The sequence below is a fragment of the Marmota marmota genome, unplaced genomic scaffold (genome assembly GCF_001458135.2).
Source record: "Marmota marmota marmota unplaced genomic scaffold, marMar, whole genome shotgun sequence".
NCBI lineage: Eukaryota > Metazoa > Chordata > Mammalia > Rodentia > Sciuridae > Marmota > Marmota marmota.
Window position 1 is genome coordinate 10561271 of NW_026000119.1, and position 12415 is coordinate 10573685.

Here is a 12415-nt window from a genome sequence, read left to right on the forward strand (position 1 = left end):
ACTGAATTTTTATTAACAAATTTCATAGAGAATTTGGAAGATATGCTTCTGAATGTGCTACTGAATTGGTCTGCATCAAAGTTTGGACAGAAATGTGGACTCACCCAGATCAGCAGTGCCAGACAATGACAAATTAAATTTCAACACTTCCAGTTCATCTTGGCAGATGCTCACATCTGATGTCATGCAGTCATGATGTAAGCCAGAAAGAGTGGTATTTTGCAACAGAGATTTTGGTAACCCTTCCCATGAGTGTGGGTTGCAGAATATCAATATTTATATCACACACAGAAAGCATGTTATGTTTTGTAATGCATCGAAGTTAGATGGCTTACTCATAGTCTTCTGTGTATATGACTTGTTCTTATGTTCAATATCAAAAGCTCAAATTGCTGATGTTTGTCTTATTATTTTCTTAAGACTTTTTTTCAATTAAATATAATGAATGAAAATCTTATTGACGTCACCAAAATGGATATGTGAAAACTGAAGGATTAGATTTGCACTTTGAAAGATGAGCTATGTTATAATTTTACCCTCTTCAAACTTTACTAAAACATGATTATACAAAAAAGCTAATTTGGGGAGAGAGGATACAATGATAAGCAATTTTGAATTCTTTTAATTGGAGATTTACTGGCTCAGAGAGGAGATTGTAATGTTTGCCCCCATCCCATCAAAATGCTAAATAATGATGTACTCCTCAATACTGATGAGCTAAGAAAGTGTTCTCAAAGAATTGAAGGATAGAAATAGGGAAGAGACAAAAGGGGGACTGAAAGAAGCAGATGAACCCCTTGGCCAGGTTGATTTAGTGAAAGATGCCAGCAGCATGCTGTCATTTCTTTCCTAAGTCATCCACCCAACTTAATGATCCATGGTTGATGGCTGAAAGTGGAGTTCAAATGCAAGTTCATGGGTAGGCACTTTTCAGGGTCTTACTGCATACAGGAGAAAAAAATGTACAAGATGAAACAATTGACAGATCATCTTGTATTTATGCATTTTCCACCTTACAAGGTACAAGTCCTTTATGTATGTAAATGTTGCCAGGTGGGGCTCCAGCTCTATGGGAATGCCAGAGATTCCTTCCTGCAAAATTAACTCTGGGAGTTACAGGATCACAAGATTATTTCATAGGACAGACCACAAACAGATGGCTTCATAAACCACATTGTAAGTTTCTGTACAGTCTCACTGGGTAGATTTTATATTGTTAATGCATACTTTTCCTTAGGTGAAAGAAGGAATCTGTATTAGCATTTGTTTGGATTAACATTTTGGATTAGCAATGCTGAAAATTTTAACTGCTGTGACGTTGTTCTAATTTCAATGTAATAAGTTTAAAACTGGCAGGCATTTACAGACTGCCAATATTTGTAACCATTTAGGTTACCATTTCTGTAGACACTATCATTGCTTCCTCTTTCCTTTCATTAAGAGGCAGTCCTTAATTACTTAAAGACACGCCTTCCTGGACTCTCCCTGGCATTTTTACATCTTTTTGAAATGCTCAGGAAGAGCACAGCTTTCTAGGTGCGGTGCTGGAGTCATGGGTGGAACCTTGGCTCCCCACCCCTTGGGGTGATGTAACCTTTGCACGCTGTGTGAAGACAGGCAGAAAGTGCTGACCTGTGATTCATCTGTGTTAAATTCCTTCTGAAGGAAAACCAAAGCAAGTGAAATCCCTTCTCTTCAAAGGAAAGCGAAATGGGAAGTTAGGAGCGAATAAAAATCTATAATTTAATGCAAAAGAAGGCTTATTAATAGGCTGCCATTGTTCAAACACTCAAGTTTGATTTTCTCTCTATCAATCTCATGATCAAAATTGTTTTGTTTATCGACATCACAATATGAGCCCACGCTATTAGGTTGAAACTTAAAGACGTTTAATGTTATAATTCTTTAATTTAATTTTATATTTTTCTTAAAAATAAATTATTATTGTATAAATTGATCTTTAAAATATACATCTAAGATAATGGCTAGTGGTGTGTTTTTGGGCTTCGAGGTTGGTTTGATGATAGAACTGTCACTTCCATCTGTCACTTAATAGTGCAGAAAATTTCTTTCTTCTCTCATTGTTAAACTTTAGAACCACAAGAGTCTTGGAGAAGATGAAACCAAAGCCCCAGGAAATTAAGGGACCTGCACAAGACTGTATGAATTATGTAGCAGAAGTATAATTAAAAAGGAAGGACCTTGGTTCCCAAATTGTTATTTCTACCATTGCTCCATTTTTTTTTCTATGTGCAAATCTGTTCAGAAATGATGAAGTTTCCACACACTCTTGGCTGGTGAAATAACTCTCATGTCTAGTTTGTCAGTTTCTACTTCAGGACCAGTTGTAGACTTTTAATCATTGGCCAAAGTCTTGGATTTCAATTCAAATGAATGGTCACCAGTTAATACCACTGATAATGACTAGAAGTGACAAAAGTAGAGGGAACATAAGTCCAACAGAGAATTTCATAATCTATATGGAAAAGAAATGCTTAGCCTACTCTGGATTTGATATCCAGATGGCTTTTAGTTCTGAGAAAGTCTTTAGCTTATTCCATGTTTCACAGATAAAAGTTGCACAGTATTGTCATAAGCTAGGTATGATTTGTGTTTGCTTTGGACATTCATTTCTTTTCAATGGCTTGCACTTAAGACACATGTTTGGTTCGCTCAAGATGCCATAACACTGATATCACCCTAAAATTGAGATTAAACTCCTTTGATACTATAAAAACAGAATGCTTGGGATGAGGTCCATTGAGTGAACAAAGAGCCCCCATTTAGGTTGTGCTATCCAAATGCTGGGTAGCAAGCTGAACTTGGAATTGCTGAGGCTTGTGGAAAGGATGACAATTATTCCTGGGAAAACCTACATCTGACATGGTCAGAAGCACAAAACACAATTTTTTTTTGTAGTGAGAACAATAACCACACAACAAACAAACCCAGGTTAGGATTGCAAACTTGACCTCTTCCTTTGTAGCTCGTTCACTTGGCTTCCATGGCTCCTAATGATGGCAAACACTAAAGAACAATGTTGAATCTTATCCTCTTATTTCATTGTGATCCCAACTTTCATTCTTTTCAAGTCTAGTCAGCTTGACGTTTTTGTTCTTTCACTTGAGGATTTCAATGTGGGGCCCACTGAGTTTCCCAAATGACATGATGAAAACGCCCACAAATCCTCAGAGTGGTCTCCCTCCAGAACAGATGTTGTAAGGTGATTTCAGTTTTAGACACCTAAAACAGAGCATTGATTTCCTTATGACTGTGGTTTGTGTTGGTCATCGTAGATCACAGAATGCACTGGTGTATCAGTTGCTCCTGGTGCCCTGCCCAGATCCCCTTCACTCAATGGTAGACCCATCCTTCAGTGGCTGTAAGCATTAACAGGCTGACAGCACCACCATTCTCCAGAGGACTGCCATAGCCAATAGAACACCTTGCCAGAAGATTCCTGGGAAATTACAAACCCCTGCTCACTAGCCCACTAGCCCATCAAGAATAGTTTGTGGCCTGATTGACCCATGTGGTAAACTGAAACCAAGACCTTTCTCCTCCTTGGGAGGGTCTATGATGCCATTCACATTCTCCATCTCCCTGTAGAATCAAGCTGAGAAGACAGCTCAAGCTACATCTCTGCTTAGCTGCTTCTGCCTTCCTTATGTCATCACAGGTTTCACCTCAGAGCTCTCCTGCCACCTGTCACATGCACAATACTCTCATCAGAACTGGATCTCAAACAGCTAGCTTATGACCACCAACAAGCCTTTCCTCCTCCCCGGCTGCCTCCTCCTCCACCTTCTCCCTCACCTCTTCTCTCCTTCCTTCTCTTCCTCGTTATTCTTCTTAGATTCTTATATAAATATGCAACTTATACATGTTGATTGGATCCTCTCATAAGCAAAACAAATTTTTCTAATTTTGAATGGACAATTTTAGTCATGTTAAACTGATAACAGTAAAGTATATCAGGGGAAGTATAATTGTATTTTAAAATTAATGTATCTTACATGATTTCTTGACTTTTCCCTAATTACACAGATTTAAGGTGTGAAAAACCAGAAATAAGGATGAATACTCATTTCTTGATTTTTTTTTTCATTCAACAAATATTTTTTCAGTGTCTGTTCTGAGCACAAAAGTAGATGCTAAATGTGTACTAGTAAACAAGACACACTGGGTCTCTACCCACTTGAGGCCTGCTATCCTCCTCATTTATAATTTTGACTTAGGAAGACACAGATATAAGAAGAAAGGAAGTTGTAAATTTGAACTCTCTTATTGCAACTAAAGGTAAACTTTCACCACTCCTGTGAGAAGGGTATCAAAAATGTTACGGAGGAACTGCTCAGATTCACCTTCTTCTTTTTCATTAAAAAAGGATACATGTCAAAGCCTGGTATGTCATAGAGGCTCGACAGATATTCGTCAAATGAACGCACACAGAGTAACTTCATATTTTGTCTTTTTCATACCTCTTTCTTATGTAGCAGTAAAAAATAGCAAGAAAACCACTTATTAATAATCCAACACCAATCCCAATTGCAATGTATTTTTCATAAGAATCCACAGCATATGAAGTTAAGGTCAAGTGCTCACACCTTTCTCCAGTATAACCAGTAAAACACCTTAAAAAAGAGAAAAAAAAAAGTAACTTTAAAGCCTACAGAATTGCGGGGAGTGGTGGGGAGGAAAGGAAGTAATTTAAATAGGCAAACACCAAGTGAAATCAGTGTGTTAAGGTATGAAGTAGCTTGAATTTTACAATAATCATCTCATTAAGACCCCATATTTTCCCCTCAATGGTAGACACAAAGTGTAGTATGCTTGTCAAGAAAACTGAGCACCAGGGAGTGATACTGCCAAATTATACTGTTTAATTGTGTGCATGTATGAATATGTAACAACAAATCTCATCATCATATACAACTGTAATGCATCCATAAAAAATGTGGAAAAAAGAAGACCAAGCAAATCAATGATCATAAAAATTGTGAACTTTTTATGAAGATTTTTGCCTTGCCCTGTTTCATTTTATCCTACAAATAATCCTGTGAAAACTAGGATTCACCTTTGCATATCATTAAAATGCAGATTCTGATTTAGTAGTTCTGAGGTGAAGCATGAAATTCTACATTTCCAAAAAGCCCCAGCTTCCACAGATGCTGCTAACCTGGGAACTATATTTTTTAAATAATGAGGATTAAGCAGAAAAAATTAAAAAAAACCTTTTTGGAAAGTCAAGTACAAAGAGGACTGGCAAGTCACATTCAGATCAAACGCCGTTTTAACTAGATAAGGTAGAGAGTGGCACTGTACTGTGTAAAACAACAAAGGCATAAGTTCACCTTCTCCAGTCTCCAGGACTTGGGAGTTCTTTGCAATTACCTGCAGATGGCTTTCTCTAGCTCATGGTGGAATGCACACATCCCATTGATGCAGTAGCTATTATGATCTTCCAGGCAAGGGTGGGAAAATCTCAAGGCTATGGGTCCTTCTGCATAGTCATCTAGAAAAAGGAGATATAATACTAACAAATGAAGTGTGTCCTACTTCATGACTTTCAACACATATTAAGAGGACATTTAAGATTATTTTAGGGGCACTTTGCCTTTTGAGCTATTGATTCTTTGGCAGGTTGGTTATATTTACAAGCGTTTGGTTAGTATCATCCAGAACTGTAATTCGTTTATTAGAGTGAAAAGGTGTACCCATGATTGTTCCTTCTTTAGCTAACTAATCAGGTACAGAGGCAAGTTTGCCAAAAGATGGCAGCATTGGTTCTAATCTTAGCAGGTTATTTTGAGTATTGTTTTCCATACCACTGCCTGCATGCTGATAAATGTAGAACATCTCATATAATCTTTATATTTTTCTCCTTTACACTGAGTAGTTGGCACTTAGGAAGGTCTGGATTTATGCTTGTGAAATAATAAACAATTTTATTCCTTCCCCAGAGGAAAAGATGGTAAATCTAATTTAAAATGGGATATTTTTCTGTAATTGACTTGAGAAGAGGTATTTGTTATGACCCATACAGGAATCCAGAAACAACTTATGGTTCTGGTTGAAATAGTTATATGATAATTCCATCAAATATTAATTAAAATTTTAACTCAGTTAAGAGGTATTCTGAAGTGATGGTAAAAGCTATGTACCTGGGATTAGAAAAACTCAGGTTTTTATTTCTAGCTATAACACGATGCAATTGAACATGACTAGACACAATTTTTTTAGTCAAGTGACCAGAAACCTCCTTAGGGGAAATCCTCTTCAGGAAGATATGTTCTGGCAGCACACACATGGTTCAGGATGCCTCCCATCTTCTGATATGCTAAAGACATACGTAGACCATCCTTACTAATTATGCAGTGGGAATGACTCTTGCATAAAACTGCAGAATTGATTCTTTTTTGGTATATTTTAGTTAACTATTCTTACATTTTTCTCAAGCAAAGTTTTTGGTATTTTAATTTATCATTGCTATGAATGAATGTGTCCCTCATGGTTAGTTATTCTGTGGCAAATCACTATATTTGCCTTGTTAAGGAGGTTAAGAGAAACCTATTTATTCATTTTTAGGAAAAGAAATCTAAAGGATATTTTTATTTTATATTGGAAAAATTAAAACTTTAGGTACTCAGGGACCAACAGGATATTATGTTATATCACTTACCTTTTTATCAAGAATGTCCAATATTACCTTAGAATTCACATTCATTTTGTTAAATGTGATGTAGTGAACACAATTTATAATTTTAATAATTAATTCTGAGGCAGTGAGAATTTCCCATTATAAGCTGTGCTAGGCTCTTCTTAATTCAGGATTACTCACACTCAATTAACCAAGCCTAAAATGGGATTTTATGGAAAATGTGAGAATTGAAAGAAGCCATTTCCAAAGAAAAGCTATGACAGAGAGACTTATCCATTCCTTAAGGAGAATATTAAACTTAATTTAAAATTTTCTGAGATACTAGATTCATATTTTCAAAATAAACAAAAAGTGAAAAGAATAACTAAAGTTTTTCATCAAGAAAACAAAGACAAAATAGAGAGATGACATATTCCATCCCACTTTTCCATTCCTATTACCTAAAATTCAGTTAATTTATTTGCAATTAACCATTAAGGAAGGAAAAAATGTGGTGTTGGGAATATTGCTATGACATCAGTCACTGAGAGAAAACCACACTTCTTTATTTTTTCTACAGTATTATTGATCATATTCCAATAAAAATTTTCCCTCTTTGCTCAAAGGTTCAGAAGACATGAAGAATTTGGCTAAAAGTTATTCTAAAACCCACTCTAATTTTGTTTTGCAAACTGATATTCAAAAACTCAAATAGATAAAATATTTTCAGTTGTTTTTAATTTTTAAATTAATCGTGGAATGAGGAACAGTTAAATACTACTATATTCCATTTAAAATTGAAATATTTGACTTTATCTTTTATTTGCTGGACTCTTAGAGTAAGATCCGATGTTTCCTCCGTCCTGGGTCACATCACTAGCATTCACCTCTGGGGGCCTTAAGTGATTTGCATGAGAATCAAAACCACTCAGTCTCAGGTCTTGACAGGCAACAAGTTTTCCAAGTTCACCTGTAGTTCAAACAGGTTTGAAAACAATGCTGACACTCAACAGCAGCCAGAAGCCACTGCAATAATAATAATAAAATAGAAAAGAAAATACATCACCATCAATTAAAAAAAATCAGGTATAAGTGGGGAGGAAAAGTAGCACATGTTAAAAGAACAAAAGCCCCCAAAAAACAAGCAAGAAAAAAGATGGTTCCAAAGATGAAGGAGAATGCTTCATTTTGTCCATGATTTCTTTGACTGTTAAGCTTATAGTCATAGATCAAAATATGATGCCCCTTCAAGAATGCCAAAATGGAAATGAGCTGTCACCGAACACACATGGGTTATTGGAAGCCAAGCAGAAAATATGGTACACTTCACATTCAGGACAGTGGCTGAAGACAACTTTTCTTTCTCTCCTTTGTTTCACTTCCTCCTTTTAAAAGGGCAATTCTTGGCTCACACATTTATCTGTCACTTCAATTTAATAGCATCTTGCTAAAAGTGTTGATAACCCTATAAAACATATAGTTAAAAATTTCCAATGTTGTTTCTATCATAATCCAAGTTTTTCTCAAAGGTTTCAAAGAAGTCATTTGAAGTACAAAAATGGGAAGAAAATACCTTCAGTTTTGTTCACGGTCCAATTACTTTGCTGGACTGCGTTTGGGGGAGTCACAATCACAGCTGCCTCTTCTGTCAGTGCTGTCATTGCTGTTGGGGGTGGGGGGAAGCATCTTTAGCAGGTGTGCCTCTGTCCAAGTGCAAGCAATAGACCCAGAGTTTTTCTTACTGTGTTTAATCCTATTTCCATTCTGCTTTTAATTTATTCCATTTTAAATCTAGAACCTGACTAGGGCATTTGCTCATCTGTTTTTCAGCCATTCCATCAACTACATTATAATTATGGAAAATAGAAACACATAAATTTTAAAGAAAAAGTGAATGCATTTATATATTAATTCAATCACAAGGAGATAATACTGTGGTAGTGTAACTAAATATTATCAACTACTCTTCAATTCTATAGAGCAAACATTTTGGAGTTCTCAAAAAAAAAAAAAAAAAGGAATCAAAACATACCAGGAGAGGAACATAAGTTTCATAAGAAACTACATTAACCCACAGATTTAATTATTCTGATCTTTATCATTAACAACTCTTACAAACCAACATCTCTTTAATTCACGGAGAATAAATCCCATTTACATTTACATTACATTCCACCTTGATACAAAGTTAATTAAACAAAAGGGAAATTACCTACCATTGAACAAAAGGCAGACTGATATTGGAACTCCCAAAGCCATCTTCTGTAGTTGCTTTACTTTCTTTCTCTTATCCTCCCAACCTGCTGGGTGGAAGGCTTTTATTGAGCTCTCTGAGTCTTTCTTGCATTATATATTTCATGAAGCGTCATCTGGCAGTTCTTACCAATCAAAAGAATATGTACTTCTGGCAGCAGCCCCAAGCCTTGGGGCGCTCACACACTTGTTTGGGATGCCTGTGTTATCTAGCGATGTGATCAAGTTTCCTTTTGAAACACTGGTTTCCTGTTACCTGTGGGCATACTCCTATATGTAAAAGTACTTAAAACAACAACCCAAAAGAACATGAGTTCAGAAAAGTCTCCACTGGTGTGAACAGAACTGTGTACTAGTTGGGCTAGAAATCAAGGAAGGATTCCAACAAAGAGATCTGCAAATTAGGAGACAGCATAATTATTGTTAATAATAATAATAATAAAACCCTCGATACTATAGTAGTTACATTTCCTTTCATCACAGACTGTGAGTTCTATAGTAAATCAAAATGTTCAGTTAATATGGATGCAGGGGAGAACAGAGAAATTACTGTCAAAATAAGTTTAACATTCCATTTCAGGGGATGGACCAGGGACAGAGCACCTACTTAGCGTACCTGAGGCCCTGGGTTCAATTCCCAGACAATCAAAAAAATAAATTCCATTTTAGTTTTTGTTACTTAGCTTTACTTATGACAAACTTTATAAATATATTTTAATTATACAACATTAACTTTTTTATGTCATTCTGCTATTTAATATTTTTCTGAGTAAATGGAATGGACTACCACATTCTAGGAACAAAAATGCTCAGGTCTGTGCACTGATAATCAGGCTAGAGAGAACTGATAAGGTACCAAATAGTACTAACAGTACTACTAATAATACAATTCTCCATTGAGGTAAAATTAAGATGACATTTAGTTTAGATACATCTAATGAATAGAAAGTCTTAAATGTAGCAAAGCCTTTTCAATCTTAATCAAGTTATAATTATTAAAATGCCACTCTAAATGACATAATGTGTAATTATTGCTTATGATTATTATTATTATTTTGGACTTTAGGGGCTTCCCATAAGTTTTCACTTGCCCGAAATTATTATTAAAATATTTTTACTGAAGTGCTGTGTCTTTCTACCTGGAATTTGAATTGCTCGTGTTTTCTGTACTTTGAAAACCTATTCAAGTCAAGATAGGTTATCATTTGTATCATGTCCACCCAGTGAGTTAGATTTATCAGAAAAGATCCCTTTCTGTATTCAAATATGAATTTGGCTTTAGAAATCACACAAGAATGAGCTTGCTGTACTCATTATAACTTGGGCAATCACTTACCACAAGAGTCATCGTTTTAAAGTTAAAAGAAAATGTAGCACTTGACTCATTTTAGATGTGCCCACATTTTGTATTTTTGCCTTTAAGATTATTTTAAAAAAACTGTTTATTAAGTCAATTTCTGAACATCACATTTTCCCCAGGCAAGTAATATTTGAAACATAAATAAAAGAATCTTCTTGGCATTGTTGGTGAGAACTTAAGAAATCATTTACAAAGTATCAAATAAACCATCCCAAATCCATTTGTAGGTTCTGGAGGGGATGTTAGAACTCACATTGGATGTCTTTGTTTGCTATTTTGATTGTTGTTTTGTAGTGCTGGGGATCAAACCCCGTGCCTTGTGCATGCTAGGCAAGTGCTCTACCGCAGGTTTACATCCCCAGCACAAATACCTTTATTTCTAACACTGAGATATAGAAGTACAATGATCATCTTTGTAAGAACTAAATGGAACTAGAACAGTTCAATTTTATAGGTTTTCACACTTATCCCAATTCTGTGTGTGCGTGTGTGTGTGTGTGTGTGTGTTACTAGGGATTAAAACTAGGGGTGCTCTACCACTGAGTTACCTCCCTAACATTTGTATCTATCTACCACTCTGGTTTAAGGTTTATACAGAAAATGTCTCTAAGTCATTCCACCTGCTTCTTTTCCTTTGGGGCCCATACAAATGATATGGCCTAATTTACCAGAGTGGGGAAACATCTACAGAAGTACACATTCATCCCCCTTGCACGGTTCATAGGAAAATATATTACCTTCATCTCTTTGACCCTCTCACCCAAAAGTCCTTTCTCCCAATCTTGAAGAAAGTGGGAGATGTGTTGTTGTAAAGTGGCTTTTCTGTCATCTTTATTTATTCCTAAGAAATGGTAAGGCAAGTCAGAGTGAGAAAAGAGGTGGAGGCTCCACTACCATTTTTCTCTCATCCCGTATTTTTTGTCTTTAATTTATTCCTCTCTCTCCTCTATTCATAAGTCCATCTAGAAATTTATTTTTCCCTTTCCTTTTCCTTTTATTCCTTTCTCCCTTCCCTCCACTTCCGTCCGTCTGTCTTTCTCGTGTACTCATATTTTCTTCCCCCACCTCCCCGCTCTTTCACTAAACTAACTCAACCAGCATTTGTAGCTGGTCATTGGCAAGACATATCCATTCATCTATTGTTTTTCTCTCTAAATTTATTCTGTAATTCTCATAGTCTTATTTGCTATTTATTCCTTCATTTGGAAATTACTCATTGTCTACTATATCTATGGCATTGGATGTGATAAGGCACAAATACATAATGCAGATATTCTGACCTCAGAGAACTAAAGAGAGCTAGGAAGAGTACCACATGCCTAAAACACTGGGTAGGAAATTATGAGCACCATCAACATGTGCATAAAAGGCAGAGAGTCGAGAAGTCGTGCTTACTCAGACTTTCATGGTGTTTTTCATGAACAAGTTTCATTGAAATGAATTTTTAATAAGTAGGATTTTTAAAAATGAGAATGGATTATAGGTGTAGAGGTCATTGAAGGGAGACAGAGTAAAGTGTGAGGGGTGGGCTCTGACTCACATTATCCTAACAGAGCTTATTTTAAATTCAGATTCTTCTTTATTATACATGTGCTTTAGGTGAGATGTTTTAATGATTAGGAGCAATTTCCTCATCTATCAAGTAAAAATTTTTAATAAGAAATAAACACACACACACACACACACACGCGCGTGCACAGAGGGAGGTATTTGGCACATGACAGGTACTCAATTAAGGATAGTGGTTACTACTGAACAAGTAGAAAGAGCCACAGTATTTACAGTGGTCACAAAGAGGGTGAGAGATTTTGTAGCTAATATGTGCTAATGAATCCTAAAATTTCCCCACTAGCCAGGAAAACCTGTCCTCTTCCCATACTGATATTACATCAGGACACTTATTTACATATTATGTCATTGCCTCAAACTCAACATGTTTTATTTATTTATTTATTTTTTTAAATTTTTTATTGTGGGTTGTTCAAAACATTACAAATTTCTTGACATATCATATTCCACACTTTGATTCAAGTGGGTTATGAACTCCCACCTTCACCCCATACACAGATTGCAGAATCACATCAGTTACACATCCATTGATTTACATATTGCCATACTAGTGTCTGTTGTGCTCCGCTGCCTTTCCCATCCTCCACCCTCCC

At 35.9% G+C, this 12415-nt stretch overlaps 1 protein-coding gene across 1 annotated transcript; it reads right to left on the reverse strand.

The window, feature by feature from the left end:
• Positions 1–887: 887 nt before the first annotated feature.
• Epgn (epithelial mitogen) lies at positions 888–9396 on the reverse strand. The gene is made up of 5 exons (XM_015499137.2): positions 8857–9396; positions 8214–8303; positions 5395–5515; positions 4482–4634; positions 888–3243 (listed from the first exon to the last, which is right to left on the reverse strand). Exons 1-5 carry the CDS (start codon positions 8897–8899, stop codon positions 3189–3191), a joined length of 462 nt encoding a protein of 153 aa, XP_015354623.2. The 5' UTR covers positions 8900–9396; the 3' UTR covers positions 888–3188.
• Positions 9397–12415: the final 3019 nt, after the last annotated feature.